General features: G+C 32.0%; 2 protein-coding genes across 8 annotated transcripts; one reads left to right on the forward strand and one right to left on the reverse strand.

Annotated features, from left to right (window-relative positions):
* Nucleotides 1-1249: 1249 nt before the first annotated feature.
* LOC108556758 (RB1-inducible coiled-coil protein 1) lies at nt 1250-9882 on the forward strand. 7 transcript variants are annotated; one of them, XM_017913003.1, is made up of 14 exons: nt 1250-1570; nt 2099-2212; nt 2764-2981; nt 3737-4037; nt 4097-4325; nt 4383-4565; nt 4625-4984; nt 5040-5494; nt 5559-5676; nt 5890-6144; nt 6379-7414; nt 7478-7770; nt 7835-8058; nt 9734-9882. In XM_017913003.1, the coding sequence occupies exons 2-14, from the start codon at nt 2145-2147 to the stop codon at nt 9762-9764; spliced, it is 3771 nt and encodes a 1256-aa protein (XP_017768492.1). In that variant the 5' UTR covers nt 1250-1570; nt 2099-2144; the 3' UTR covers nt 9765-9882. The 7 variants fall into 7 exon arrangements, with proteins under 7 accessions (XP_017768492.1, XP_017768489.1, XP_017768491.1 ...); XM_017913000.1 differs by having other exon boundaries at nt 5547-5676; nt 9734-9881; XM_017913002.1 differs by having other exon boundaries at nt 5547-5676; nt 6391-7414; nt 9734-9881.
* Nucleotides 9883-10482: 600 nt separating this feature from the next.
* LOC108556757 (transcription factor glial cells missing-like) lies at nt 10483-14073 on the reverse strand. Its single transcript, XM_017912999.1, has 6 exons — nt 14048-14073; nt 13883-13989; nt 12591-12684; nt 12182-12525; nt 11836-12086; nt 10483-11376 (listed from the first exon to the last, which is right to left on the reverse strand). The coding sequence occupies exons 1-6, from the start codon at nt 14071-14073 to the stop codon at nt 10483-10485; spliced, it is 1716 nt and encodes a 571-aa protein (XP_017768488.1).
* Between the last annotated feature and the right edge of the window lie 2018 nt (nt 14074-16091).

Genomic DNA, 16091 nt, shown 5'->3' on the forward strand with positions numbered 1-16091 from the left:
AATACTTGTTGTATCATAAGTTGTGAAAATCATCTAATATGTTTCGAGATAATAATTCTCACTCATTTATAAAAAAAAAACCTGTTTAGTCGTTGCTTAACTTTGATTTAAATTATAAGATTTATAAATAAATTGTCGGAAATTATTTAACATTATTATATTCTATGAATAAATTAGATCAGATAATTTCATAATCATCATTATTTTGTAATTTTGTGTAAATTTTATAGTTTAGGCGGGATTTTTAAAAACTAGTAGTTACGGCATGGTTACGGTAATTTTCTAGAAATCTTTAGTGAAAAATAGTTTCTGTTCAAAAATTTCATGGAACTTGCTAAAAAGGCCTTTCACTAAAAGGGGACGTCGGGTGGGCTGTAAAACCTTTGGGACGGATAAGCTTTGGAACCTCTCGATCGGTCGATCCTACAGACTTCGCGCCATTTGAATACGTGTTTAGTGAAAACAACATATATCCATGCATAAGTGAGATAAGTGAAGCAAGTGTATGCTGTGAAAAGTTTGTGTTACAAAGTTTTATCAAATTGTACCTTGTAAGTACATTTAATATACATAATACATAATCATTTTCCGTTATTCTTCAATTAATTATTATATTATATGAAAAAAAGCTATACGTTTACTTTAGTTATGTTTAGTTAATAGTGTAAATTGAAGTCCTTAATTTTAAATTTGCTATAGATAAAAATGAAATCAAGTAGTTCTTTATTGTTTCTCTTTTTATTAAATATATTATTAAACATATCTTATGGTTATTATGCAACTGTACCCTTGATAGAGAGGTCTTATCTAAATATGATACGAGGGTAGAGTCGATCTTGTAGTAGATTTTTCATGAAAATTTATATTTGTCTAATTGTTAAATTTAGTCATTTACTGTTTACTTTTAACATCGTTTTTCTACTTCTAATTTATTTAATCAATTTGACTAAATTACAACTTTATTATTAATGTAATTTTATTTGTAAAATTAGTGAGAAATATGTTTTAATCAAATGCTTCAAATATGTATGAAACAAGTTATTTTATATTAGGTAAGGCAATTATTGGAAGAGTTACATAAATTTTTAATTAATTGAAAATTGAGGAAATTCTCAATTGAATTATATAGGCAACCCATTGATCATATGATCAATTTGAGTTTGTTTCTCCATCTATTGGAATGAAATCGAATACCAGTTGGAGCAAGGTGTAGAAGGTCGGTAGTGGGATTTGAAAGATCCCTGTACAATTCAGCTGTTTATTATTTTGATGTTTGTATAATGTCCTTGGTATTTTTTTAATGAGTTGCAAATCGCACGTACTTTTTGCTAAATAACAGTGAATCGTCAACCGATGATCACGTAGCGATCACATAAAAATGTCTATGATAGACAGGAATTGACCGTGGATAAAACGGATACGGTGAATAAGGGAGAGAAAGGTCCGAAGATCGGAGTTCGTTGTGTGGTGTTTAGTGTTGTTAGGCATCAGCTGTAAGAATGTCAGCTACGAGTTGTGTGTCGAGCACTGCAATGGAAAAGAATTCCATCGTCGGAAAAATTAAATTCTAGTATGTTTACAATAGATCCTAATTACGCATTTCTATCGTAGATCCTTGCATCTATTTTAAAAGATGCGCATATCGTTGTGCTGCTTAGGGATTTTTATTTTCTTGCCATTTTTATGACTCACTAGGATTCCTTTGTTTACCTGAATGTGTAGTAAACAGAACACAGATAGCAAGTATAAAGAGTAACAAGTGAATTATTACAAATGATCCATAGCAAGTGGTGATGTGATGTGTGTGTGCATGCGATGAAATGGTTGTATCTGTTAGGAAGGTGATGAAATGTTCATAAACAATAACATCATCATCAGCATCATCGGACCAGTAAATCTGTTTAATTTAATCATTTTTAAATGCATATACACTTGTTTCCTCTTAACGAATTCACACACAATATATGCATCATGTAGTTATTTTGCAGAGTAATCAATAAATGTCACTGATTTTGTATATATCAATCATGGATTATAATAGAGCCATTAACTCAATCATTGTGATACAAGCAGTTTCATTTCTTTCTTTCTTTTTCAGGTGACAACCTTCTGATCTCAAGAAATTCTTCTTTCAAACATTAAAGATGTTGTACGTATTCTATGTAGATATTGGCTCAATGATGACCTTCGACATGAGCTTAGCAATTGAAAGGTTTGTTATACTATAACATTATGTTGTTATAAATCTTTATTTCTTTCACTTTTATTTACATTATCTTTTTTAAATAATTTATGATTCCACAAAATACATGAATGTTTTCATTTCTAAAAACTTATTACCAATTAATCAATCAAACAAACAATTTAACAATTAAAATGTTCCGCTTAACAAACAATGGTAATTTTTTGATATTGAATTAATGATTAACTTTATGATTGTTTTTAGGACAATATGAATGAAATAAATGTTATTTATTCACAAGTAATGTCTTATTTATATGGAAAATAAGGATTAATACTTGGTAGGATCTTTAAATCAGCCTTAGTAAACGTGATATCGCATTTTTTATGTATCTGGTCGACAATAATATTGTTAAGAAAATTGAATTATCTTGTAATTATTGCTTTATCTTGCGCTCACTGTTTACAACTTAACAAATACTCGATAATAAGAAGACGTTTGTAAATGCGAAAATAAGTTTACTCTATTTCTGAAAATTGTTGTTGAACTTGTAAAAATCATGTTATTTCTATTATTTCTAGCGTATCTCATTTGAAGAAATTCGTGGAAAAGGAGTGCGGAATTCCAGTAGATAAACAAGTCTTGCTAGTTAGCGGTGGTGTATCTTTGGAAGAAGATTCCCAAGTGTGCTCTTATTCGGCTGGCACGGATACAAACCCCATTTTCCTTTTCAGTAAATGCATCATAGAATCTATAACTCCGGAAATAATGCCCGGAGATTGTGGCGCGGATTCTGCTGGTAAGTGCTTCGTTTCACGCTTTCCTACAGCTCTTCTTCCTTGGTTATGGGATTGCTGTATCAGTTTGAAATGTGCATTATAGAATCAACAAAGATTTGAATTTTATAATGCATAAGAAGCAGCAACTGGCTTGTTTTGAAATGCGTTCAATAATACATTCATTGCTGAGGTAGTTCAAGGTTGTTTGTTTTTATAAGAAAAACAATCAAAACAAATTTAAATCTATGATTCAATATCCGTCAAAACAAGAAACCAACTAACCAGTAACAGCAATGTCTATAAATAAAAGTGTAGAAAGAATAAATGAAGGCATTTTGATCAGGGTTAAATGAGGTCGCGCGATACCTGCTTCAAATAAGTTGTTTGTTTTTTTTTCCAATGCTCATAATAAACGTGTTTTAAACCAAGTCTACTTGTATATTTATGCAAATTATAAATTGATCAATATTTTACAATTTTCGTAAATTCTGCTCTTAGCTATTTAAACTGTTTATATAATGATTTAAAAAAAAACTGTTTAAAATTTTTGTAATCAAATATAATTTTTATCAATTTTAATTAATTCAGAATATTATTCTATTTACTTATTAATTATCATTGAGTGGTATTAAGGACCAAATGTATATTTGGGTTTCAATCTAGGAAACCAAAATATTTCTATTTGGATTCACTTAGTACCATTTTCAAACTGATATTGAAATTAATAAATTATCCATGCTTTTAACACGCTTTACTAATTATACCTTTGGTAAAGAAATTCGTTTTATGATAGATTTGAAAAATCGAGTAGAAAAAGCAAAAGATTTGCCACCTGCTTATGAGACTATAGCAGTACGTGCCAAGTTGGCCATGCAGTTTCATCACTGCGCGAAACAACAAACGATGTTATGTGAGAAGCTCGTGCACGAACAGCATCTACAGCAACAGGGATGGGCAGCAGTGGTAGCAAATCTCGAAGATATTACCAACGAGTTCAGAAACAGGTCCGAGTTATTCGAGGAGTATTTCAACGATTTCTTGAGTGAACATGACAATTACAAAAAGTTTCTGCAATTGTGAGCTTTGTTTGATGTGTAAAACTAGGACGTTTGTAATCTAATGTTTTCTTTTTCAGCTTTAACGATGATTTAGAAGTACTGGGTAGAATACCAGTAATTCATACCTTGTTGGAAACATCTGCTAAAAATAATGTTGATGATAGAATTGTTCAAGAGAACGATAACGAGGATGAACAGGTTAACTTGGAAAATAAAGATATTACTTTATTTGAATGGATTTCTTCCACTGATAGCAGGAATACAATGGAGCAATTGTATGATCACTGCTCAAAAGGGCTAGAACAAGTAAACTATTTACAAATGCATAATGAATCTGAATTTATCATTTTTTTTTAAATTTAGTTCGATCAAATGGTTTTCTCGACATTGCATAAGGAAATTGAACTTGTGATACGTAAAGCACAGAATATGGAAATGAAGGAAGTCAAGGGGTTATCGGTTAGGTTGTGTGGGTTAGAGCAATTGATGATTACAACTAAAAAATATGTAAGAGAACAATTTGACTTAGCACAATCATTTCAACAGGTATTGTTTAATAGTATTAGCATATAACAGGGTTTTCTAATTGCTATGTTGTCTTTTAGAATCAAAATAGGGCTGGACATTTGGGAGATAAGTCTATATTGCCGGATCTGTGCGAAAGTCATCGCAATCAATTGAATGTGATGGATGCTAACCATGCCTTATTATGCGATATCCGTCGGAGGTGTGCAAAGGCAAAGGAAGAGTTATGTTTAAATTTGTTTCAAAGATTGAAATGGGTCATGTTCGTTCAGAATATGATGATCGATGCAAATCACAAGCTGGTGATATATCATGATAATTTGAAAAGATTGAGACAAAATTTGGAAATTTTGCAACAAATTCATCTAGCTCCTGTCATGTATTTGTCGGCTATTGTGGAAGTTGTTCGTCGTAGAGAATTTTCTCAGTCGTTCTTGATGGTAATATTTAATTTATTAAAAGTATATTTTAGTTTATTTAAACTTTTCATTTTAGTGGGCTTCTGAATTGGCTTGTCATGTGCTGACCATTCACAATGAAGAAGTTGCGAGGAGAAAAGAATTTCAATCCATGTTTGAGGGTCATTTTCTGAATGCTCTTTTTCCTGGCATGGAAGATATGCCTCCGACATTTGCTACTCAGACTCCTTCAATATTTGATTCTAGTTTACCAAAAGTTACAGCTGAAGATGTCCATCAGTTAAGATCTATGCTGCCGGATATGTCTGAGAATTGTATGGTGCACGATATATCGGCAGTAACAAGCTTCTTCTCTAAGTTTTTTGTAAAACAAGACGATATTCCTGATGACGGTAGAAAAGTCGAAGATAGATTGGTAGATGTTGTTAACGAGATTGGCTTAGCCAGTAATATGGATCAAAATCTTTTGAAGCCCACAGACAGTGATACTTGTTTATCCCGGCATTTATCACACGTGAAAGAGTTGGAAAAGTAAGTTGATGTTTGACGATCTTAAAATGAAAAGTATTAATTGCATTTTTAGGGGCTGTGATAGTGAAACGGACACTGATGAATTTGAAAAGGTTGGACAAAGTCCGCAAGAGTTACAGTTCGATAAGGTCTTGAGTTCACTTCGACCTGGATGCCAAGATGCTTCAACAATAACAACAGAGGTGGGTGAAAAGTCCATTGTTCCACCTAAAAAACCTCCCAGATCATTTCAAAAGTTAACCACGTCTAAGGAAAGTCTGCCTCAGCAGAGGACACTTAGCATTAGTGGAAGTAACACTGAAAGTTTTACTAACATTAAGAATATTTCGCTAGAAAGCATAGACGAACTGTCTAGTTTAAAAAATACCGATAGTTGTTACAATTCGCATCTTCAGGGTTTCAATTCGGCGCATTTCGTTCGCTCCAAATCTATATCGCCACATACTCCCCAATCACCACCTAAATGTGGCAACGCACTATTGTCGCCTATTTCACCAACTCAAGCCATTCAGCCCAATGATTTTATAAACGATGAATATTACATTGATGAGAGTCTTCCGTCCAGTTTAAGCATTGATGCCGGAAATAATGCGCATAGCGAATATGCTAAACAACTTAGCAATGCAAACGATGTTGTCGCTTTATTGCAGGTATATTCTACTACAACTAGTAGACAATTAGGTTTTCCATTATTTTTTTTTGTATTATTATTGTTTTATTAGTTTTTGCTCTTATAGTTATTATTTTGAATTATTATTATTATTTTGGACTTTATAATTTTGCAACGTTAGATTATTTTAGTTATTTTTATTGTTTGCAAATTTTACACCTTTCGATGGCTTATCATTTTGTTTTAACCATTAAAATGCTCTTAATTATTCTAGGATAATTTGCAGACTTCCCGTAATGAACAGTCAAGGTTGAAGTCGTTAGCTATGAACGTATCTACGATAATGAAGGAAACCTCAACAAATATGCTCGGTGATTTGAAGGATTTAAAGACACTATTCGAAAAGGAAAAAGCGGAACTAGAGGAAACGTACCTGGAGTTAGCTAATAGCTGTACTGCCTTAATGTGCGAACGAGACAGCAAAGAACAGGAAATTATTAAGCGCCTTTCTTCTCAACATGAAATAGAGTTGAATGCATTCAAGCGAATGTTTGAATTGAATAAAGAAGAAATGCTTTGCCTGAATACAGAGAAATTGTATTTAGACAATAGATTAAAGAATATTATTGTGGAAAATGAGAGGCTATGTGCAGTAATTGAGAACAATCATGAAAAGACACGCGACGACTTCACAGCTCTCCATGAGAAAATTGCAAAATTAGAAGTTGAAAAAGATAAGACCATAAAAGAAGTAAGTGATAAACTTACCCGGGAACATAAGACTGAAATGGATAATTTAAGAACTAGATTTCGTCTAGTTTCTGAATTGGATAGAAGCCCTTCCGATGCGAATTTGGAAAAAATCGATAAATCTGACCAAAGTTTAATCCAACAGATTAAGGATAATTTGGAATATGAAAAAAGTAAAGCCATTGAAGATGCAAAGATGGAAGAGGCAAAAAAGTGGTCCGATATTATGGAATCAAAGATACAAGAAATGCGTGCGTTTTACGAGGAAGAGAAGGACAAGAAGGTCGAAGAGATTGCGAAAAGAATTTCAGATGAGAAGGATATTCTTATAAAAACTTTGAGGCAAAGGGAGGAAATTTTGAACTTGGAATGCTTAAAAAATAAAAATATGATTCAACAGATGACCGAACTGCAAGTAAGTTCCTCTTCTACGGAGTTTACTGAAAAAATTGCTGCACTAGAAAAAGAGAAATATGCGTTGGAATGTAAGCTGCGTTTAGACAAACAGATTATAATGGGCGCATCAATGGATATGTCTACCTCAGTTGCTTTATGTCCAGGTAATAGTAATTTATGTTTTTGGGAACAGCAGTAACTTAATATATTTGTATACAAATTTATAGCTCCTATAATGGAATGCTCCACTAGTTCAGTTAGGAGTAGTAAGAAAATGAAGAGACAAATGACTAGCAGCGATGGATTGAATGTCGAGTCATGCGCGATTGGTGACACTGTCCTTGTTGTATGGGATGAAGAGCACGAGAACTTCACCATTCTTCAGAATAGTCCGTATCTTTTCTTTCTGCATTCGGATAGCGTCAGTGTTTTGGATCTGAAAAGGCCAGGACCTGGGGAGAAGAAAATGGTCTTTTGCACAGGTGAAGTTGAGTTTAAGGAATATTGTCACGCGAAGAAGGTATGTGTTAACATATATAAAACAATAGAATTTCTGATATTAATGTTATTATGTCTCATGGTAGTCTCAAAACCGTTACAAAGTACCAAAAGGTACTAAATTTTATCGAATCCAAGTGAAACCTGTGAGCAACATGGTTAAATCGCAGTATACTCCGTTGATGTCCCAATCTGCAGCTTCTTCTAGAATGGATCAGTCAACAATTGACCCGATTTGCTTATCACTTCCAAGTTCACCCACGAAAACACACTGCCTAGATGCAACGGAAACTGAAGATGATGAAACGCGGTAGGTAAAGATGATGAAGAATGTGGAGGGCACTTTATATTATATTTTGCTTTCCAATAAAAAAAATTACTTTCATAATCCATTTAAGTCTTTGTACTTATTGGTAAGGGTGCAACAAAGTGGATTATCCTAATATTACGTCATTTGTAATATTCTCGCGTTTTATTAATATTAAAAAAAAAACTATTGTTTCTTAAGTTAATGTGATATTCTAGTTCTCTTTTACTTTTTGTTCAATTAATTAGATTGTATATATATTATATTTATAACGTCGAAACAATTTAATAGTTAAGTTAGAGTAAATCAAATCAAATTACGTTTAAAGTATTTTTTTTCTAATTGTTAAAGAGTGTATACAAGCAGCGACTTGTAATTTCGTTTAAGTGATAGAAATAACGTGATAAGTCTCAAAAATAATGAAAACAAAGCAAAAACAGAGAAGAATATACAAATATGTTTTAGTATATATACATATATATATTATGGCCTTAGCATTTCCTTGTAATTAAATCAAAATAGTCTTAAACTTGCTTCAGAATATATTCATACAATTCGCTTAGAGATTCTATTAAAAACAAATAATTAAATGCATATTTATATAGAGTGACGAATTAAAACATATATATATCAAGAAATTAAAGTATCTATGTCTGTTTCAAAATAAATTCAAACGTTACATATATTATATAAAAATAAAATAACTTTTTAACAGTTCCAATTTTCAGTTACAATAGTGAGAGAAGTTTTACTTTATTTAATAATTAATACACTTATTATTAATACTAACAACTTTACGTTTGCGAGTAAGAAATTAGTAAAGTTAGACTATTTACTAACATTTTAACTAAATAAATTCTGTAAATATATCGCTTATTTTAGAGAACGAGAGAGAGAGAAAAATTAACAGAAAACACGCAATCTTACAAATATCTCATTTATATACAAAATATCTATTCACATCAAGTGTAACAAATCTATCAATATCGTATTATATAATTGTATTAATTGACCAACACTATTCTATACTTGCTTAGTGACTTTCTTAACTTGTTTCCTCTTGAACAAAATAAAAAAAAGTTTCACACAACAAAAATTATAATAATAGTGCAAATCCTACTAAAATTTTAAATGAAATGTTTGAGACTTTAACGTGACGATGATTGGGGTGTATATGGAATTTATATACGAGGAACTTTTTAAGTGAATTCTTCATGCGAAAATTCAAATTTTATTTTAGGCAATTATGACGTTTTTGAGTTCTATTTTCTTTTTTTTTTTTTTTGCAATGTATAATTACTCTTAATTTGGTCTATGTGAAACGAATTATATAACAATGTTTTTTATATAAATATATTTAAGATGAATGCAGTTCGTGCAATAAAAAAATTACTAAGAAAAACAAAAACAAAGAGTAACGTTTCCGTATGTAAATAGAGCATTGAAGTTTGTTTTATTTTAATTTTAAAACAATCAGCTGAAATATTGGTCATATTTTCTTTCATTTGTGACGTAAATGTATGTTGGATTAATTATATCGAAAGTATGGAATTTTACCTCGTGGTTTCATTGTGATTCGCTAAATTACAGATTCCAAACTTTTGAATGATCGTAGGAAGTACTATTTTTTCCTTGGATTGATTGTTCTGTTATATTCTGTGATTTTCATGTTTTTCAGATATGGAGGTGGACTCTGCCACATTTCCTAATTTCATTTTTTTTTTTAAATTAGAATTTCTCAACAATCTCGATGTGATTAGCTGTTTATGGAAAGATCTAATTCCGATTTTAAGTGATATTAAATGTAATTCATATATATTTTTGTGTGTGTAAGTGTGTAAGATGGTATATAGAAAAATATTAAGAATATTCATAATTTGTCCCCAGTTTAGATATTAAATAATTATGCAGTGTTTGAAAATGTATTTCAATTATTGTGATTTTGTATTTTTTTTTTTAATATTTAATTTACCATGTGAAGTGTTTGTCTATAATAAACTGGAGAGGGGTTATCAATATTTATTTAATACATTGAATCACTGTTTACTTACGTTTGCCATTGAAATTAGACTCCAATTCAAGCTGTATTCTTTTTGAGAATTGAGAAACATACTATACGATATAATTATAAAGTAATATGACCAATATGCTGATGTTTCCCCCCTGAATACATCCTTAACGTTTGCATGATTTCCAGGTAATTACATAAATAGTGGATTAATTTAATATCACAATTTATTATTCACAATATGTACAATTCAATATACTTCTATTCACAATAAGTAACAACACAAGAAAAATAATAATAATAATAAAGTATAAGGGAATGTCAAAGTATTTAAGATTACAAGTAATAAAGATCATTTGAAAGAGTTTTTTTTTTGCGAAGGCACAATTGACTGTAAGGTAAGTATTCTGTTTTTTTTTTTAAATAATATTTTCGAAGGAGTCGACGTTGTAGTGGAGATTAGTTGCTGCACAATTCATCTTAAACTCGATGTCGTTGAATACATCGCCGGCGTTAATTTTATTGTCGAAAGTCGACAATAAATTGTAGTCTGTGTATTCAGCGTTCTGCGTGTATCGCGCATAATTTTGCTTTTGAAAATCGCAGTTCTGCATGGAATCTTCGCCGAAGAATAACTTAGCATCGGTTATAGCCTCGAAGCCCTGAGGTTGATGATAATAATTCTGGTAGTCCTTCGAATAGGTCTCGTCCACTTTAGTGTCCAAATACAATCGCATGTCGTTTTGATTTACCGATGGCAATAAATTATTGTTCAGGGATATTTGACTGTTGTCCGGTGATGAGTTGAAATTGAAGCGGCTGTTGGAGCTGTTGTTGCTGTCGTCGTTCGTGATGGAAATGGACTGGTTCCAATATTGCTCCTCGCTTTTGTATTCTCTGTGGATGGTGCCGCTGCCCAAGTCCAATAATGTTGGTGGCGAACGTCCGGCGGGTTCTTGACTAGTATTCATAAAATCTGCTTTTATGGGTTGATCCAATTGGAAGATCTCCTCGGGCTGAAAGAGGTCCGAGGTGATGTTGGTGAAATCGTATTGCGGAGTGTTAGGTTCTGCAGCATAGGGTTGCACTTGCTGAGGCACTTCCGGCGTCCAGTAGGATTCGATGAACTGCGGTTGTTGATAGGATGTCGGAGAGTACTGTTGCATTGCTGTTGGCTGATAGTTGCATATGCATTCGAACGGTGGACAGGAACAATAGCTTTTCTCTTGATCGGCGATTAGAGGTGGCGGATTTAAAGTTCTTGGGGTCTGGACCATTTCCCTGCATTGCCGTTTCGGTTCGCGCAACATCAACTGCAAACAACGAGAAAACATAAATATACATGGAATACACAAGTTGAAATATTTATTTATCTGTAGTTTTAGTTCGTCTCCTAGAGCGAGATCTTATCCCGCAAAGACAGCGCTCTGAAGATATGCAAAACCTATCTAAGAATATGGTAATGATACTAGTAACTTTTCACCTCTCTTAGAACTATTAATTATCGACCTGTGCCTATATAATTGTTGCGGCTAACCAGTTATTAATACTGTGTGGTCGATTTATCAGTCGGGTGAAGATTTTTTATTATTGGTGTTCTATCGTATTGATGTTTGTCAGCGTCAGCAATCATTTGTAACGGAAACTGGTTATTAAAAGCCGGGGGGAGAAACAGTTTCGTTTCGACTCTTTTTTTTTTGTTTGTTTGTTTCCTCCTCGACTGCAACCGCTAATTTACATTTGTCGAAATTCTTATACGGATTCCTAATTACCTTATGACTCAGAGACGCCTCGTTTGCTAGGAGGACGGCCAATCCTCTGACTCTTCGACCGCTGCCCAGACTCCTTCGAGCCTCCGAGGTGCTCTTCGCCTCGGGTCTGGGATGGTCGTGCACTCCTTTGGATTGGAAGAAGATTGCGTGTTCCGTGTGTCGCCAGAAATGCGTCACGGGATATCCGCAGTGTCCTCTGCATGGAAGGATTTCCAAACGTCCAGTGCATTGACGATTCGGGCAAGGTTTTCCTGAAACAACGGAATTACGTTTAATTAAATAAATGTTTAATTTATATTTGATTTTTTTTTATTTTCTCTCTCTTTAAATTGTGTTAGCAAATTACCTTGTTGCTTCTTTCTGGCTTTATCACAAATCGCCGGTCTCAGATGGACTCTATCACCGCTGGGAAGGGTGCATCTCAGTGAACAAACTAGGACACCTAAGCAGCTCTTCTTCAGTATATGCACGTTGTGGTTGTTGGTGTTCCTCATGGCCCAGCCGGAAGAATGCCTTTTGGCTTCCTCCGAGTCCGCTCTATAGACGAGTCTGCAATGTCCATCCGCCCACTCCGAGAATGCATCGTATTCGCTGATCCTGGGCACTGAACTATCGTTGATGTCCCACTCGGAGGACGATCCAGATGCATAATTGACCCGGCACGACATGCCAGGGGAATTCGGAGTATGCCTTCAGAAGAAAAGAAAACAAATAGTTATAAATCAGAAAACGCACAATGATAACCAACAGCACACCTATACAGATTCCTCTTATAATTATTCCGATTATTGATTGTGGCGTACAAGGAAGTGGATTTATCCTCATCGTATAAATCTATCGGTATAATACCTATGAGCGTAATAAGGCAAACACAATCTATTTCAACATGGTTTTTCTTGCTCGGATACCTTCTATAGATTACGTATTTACGATGAGGGATCAGATATCGTATTATTAATCGAACATGATAATTGCCAGTTTCGTGACAACAGTAAATTATGATTGTTTAATAAGCACGAGCCCGCGGCTACTTTACGACCGAATCGGTCACACCGCGATTATTTACAGAAGAATAAATTTATTCCATTGATACTCCTATCGCCTTTATTGTTTTCTTCACTATCTAAACGATCCATCGATATATCACATTTTCATCAATACCCTAAATCCTACTTTCTCTTCCTTTTTACAAATGTTATTGCAATTAAACACAATACATAAAATTTCATTGTTTTTATTATTTATTAAATTTAATGTTAAAATAATAATAATTTCAAATAAAACATAAATTTTCCGCATACATTTGAAAATTATTGAATAAAAAATAAAAATATTTGAATGAAAAACGTAAATTTAAATCTAGTTTCATTTAATTATATTTAATAATAAACAATTAGTCAAAGAATATATAAATTTTTTTCTATTAAAAAGTATTTTCTTATTTAAGTGATTTCAACGATAGATCTTATAGGAAACCTAAATACAAAAATATTTCATTTTCAATTATTTTTATACGTTAATTAATTTTTACATAACTTTTTTATTTGATAAATCGTTTAATATTAATTATATTATTATTTGTTTATACTTTTGAACAACGAATGTTTTCATAAATTAGTATTATTGTAAATTAATAAAGTATATATAAAATAAAGATCAAATCTATTATATTTCAATTTTAAATTGTTATTATGAAGTTTTCAATATTTTTCAGTGAATTAATCGGAATTAATAAGAATGCTGTATGTTTACAATTGGAATAATAATAAAAATAATTTGGTACTTACAATATTACCATATCTTCGGGGAATGGGAAAACTTTGTTATCGATGTAATGCACGTTGTAAATAAAAACAAACTAAAGTTGAAACAATTTATGTTGCGTAAATAAAAAATAAATCCACTTAGTAAGTTCCTAACGAGAAGTCTTCGTTCGATATAAATCCGATGCGTGTTTAATCGCGACTACAAAACTCTGTTATTCTCTCTCTCTTTTCCTCTCGATCTATGCGCGTGTTATCTAACGCCGTTCCACACACACCCTAACAGTAGAAGGTCAGAGCGAAAACTGAAAGCTGGAACGGTAATCCAGCCTGCCTAAACTCCGGGACGATTATCCTGAGTCCGTTAGAGCCACTCCCCGTTCCCCATTTCCTAGACAACCAGGAACCAATGGAAACGTATGTACTCCCACGAAACCCTATCGTCTAACACCTGGCCAATTTCCTGCCTCTCCATTGGTTCTAACGCCCGATAGAAACGTTACCTGGGCAACAAATGCGCGAAGTTTATTTAATCGTTCCTTTTCGCTTCCGATTCTACTCATATTTATTCACTTATTTACTTTTTCTATTTTTTTTGCTCGTTTTTTTTTACGTAACGAAAAGACTCGATGCCGGAGGAGCCGTCGCATCGGGAATATTCATGGCAAATTGGTCTGTGTTTCCGGCGACGCTCTGTACAAATCATGGCAAATGCTGATGTTAAATGTTGGTAATCTATATGTTTATTGCGTGCTCCACCGTCCACAGCCTCTGCAAACTTGCTTTATAAACATGTACTGTGATTGTGACTCGAGATGAAATATTCCAGAGCCTAGACAGGTTTTTTCTCCTATTAGCACATTATTTTCATGCTGCAACTATTTTTATAACTTTATTTCATAAAAATGAACATACTTTACGATTTCATAAATAATACATTAACAAAGAAAACAACAACAAAATTTATATATACGGACTTATTACAAATGCGTTTATAAAAAAATAACAAATATTATATACTAAATTTTAAAACGATTTTACAAATAAATGTATGATAATAATTATTAATATATTTAACAAAAACATCAAATTTTATTTATTTAAAACTTTAACAAATATATTATTGTTAATTACAATTAAAAACCACATATTTCATTGATTTTTATTTTAAATTTGAATATTTCATATAAATAACAAAAATTATATATTAATTTTCATTTCAACTAGTAAATAAATTATATAATGATTGCAACGATTGTTTAAAACAAAAAGTCTTTGCGTTTTATCTTGCAGTATATTCATTATTTATCTGCTAAGCTAGTATTGTATAGTTTGTTATCAATAAGATTTAATTAAAGACGGTAATCTAAGCAGCGACTAGACTTTTGTATCTGTTAATCTTGAACGCTTGAAAATATCGTTTGTAGGTGCATTAAATGCGCATCCAATTAAATGCCGCTCCAAATGCAATATATATACATATACATACGATTATTGTGTATTTGCAATGGGATTAAATCGGTCGGAAAATTATGATAATTGTATCACACAGACTCAGCACTCGCCACTTTGCGATTGCAAATTAAATATCTACAATACGCAGAAATATATTATATTAATTAAGAACAGGTTTTATATACATTCACATTGCTTTCTATATAAATCACAAGATTCTCTATCGGTACTCGTAGAACAACATTTATTTTGAACATCCTCGCCAATTTCTATTTATATAATCATTTTTTAGAATATTATGTAATACAGATATTTCTTTGATTCAATCTACCTTATTAATTTCTATTTAATAATAAACAGAAGATGAAAATATTAAGTAATCACTTAATAAGAGGATTTGATAATAATCTTAATTGCAACTCTCACAAAAAGTTTAACATTTTCATTCACAACAATAATACTAATAAAACCAAAAAAATAGTTTTTTATAATAAAAGATATTAACAATAATTTCTACTATGCTGATTTTGTTACACTCATATTACAATCAGGTCAAATTGACCAGCTACATAAATAATTCATTCACAATGTTCTAACAAGTAATTTTTAACAATTATATCTAAAACTTTACCATTTATGGTTTGCGTAACACACAAAACTACACCCTTAAAATAAAAGCGAAATAGCAAGATTTAAAACTCGTTTATTGACGAATCTACATAAACATATCAGATGCAACATTAGAAAAGCTCAAATTCACATAAATTCCCTGCAAATATGTCTTGAATATTGTAAACAAACTGGTTTATCGCAAGTTATGCAACAATGCGCTGCTTTTCGATCTTTTCTAACATGACGAAAGATTTACTACTTACGGTCACATTGACTGGGATGTAACGAATTATTATAATATCTTAACAACTTACAATTGAGAAAATCGTAATATAAGATGGTTAGTGTGAAAATATTTTATATTAATGAGATTAAATCATTTCTGTGGTAAAAATTTTACTACTTTAAAAATGTATAATTATGATT

The sequence above is a fragment of the Nicrophorus vespilloides genome, unplaced genomic scaffold (assembly GCF_001412225.1).
Source record: "Nicrophorus vespilloides isolate i.1.1-1 unplaced genomic scaffold, Nicve_v1.0, whole genome shotgun sequence".
Classification (NCBI taxonomy): domain Eukaryota; kingdom Metazoa; phylum Arthropoda; class Insecta; order Coleoptera; family Silphidae; genus Nicrophorus; species Nicrophorus vespilloides.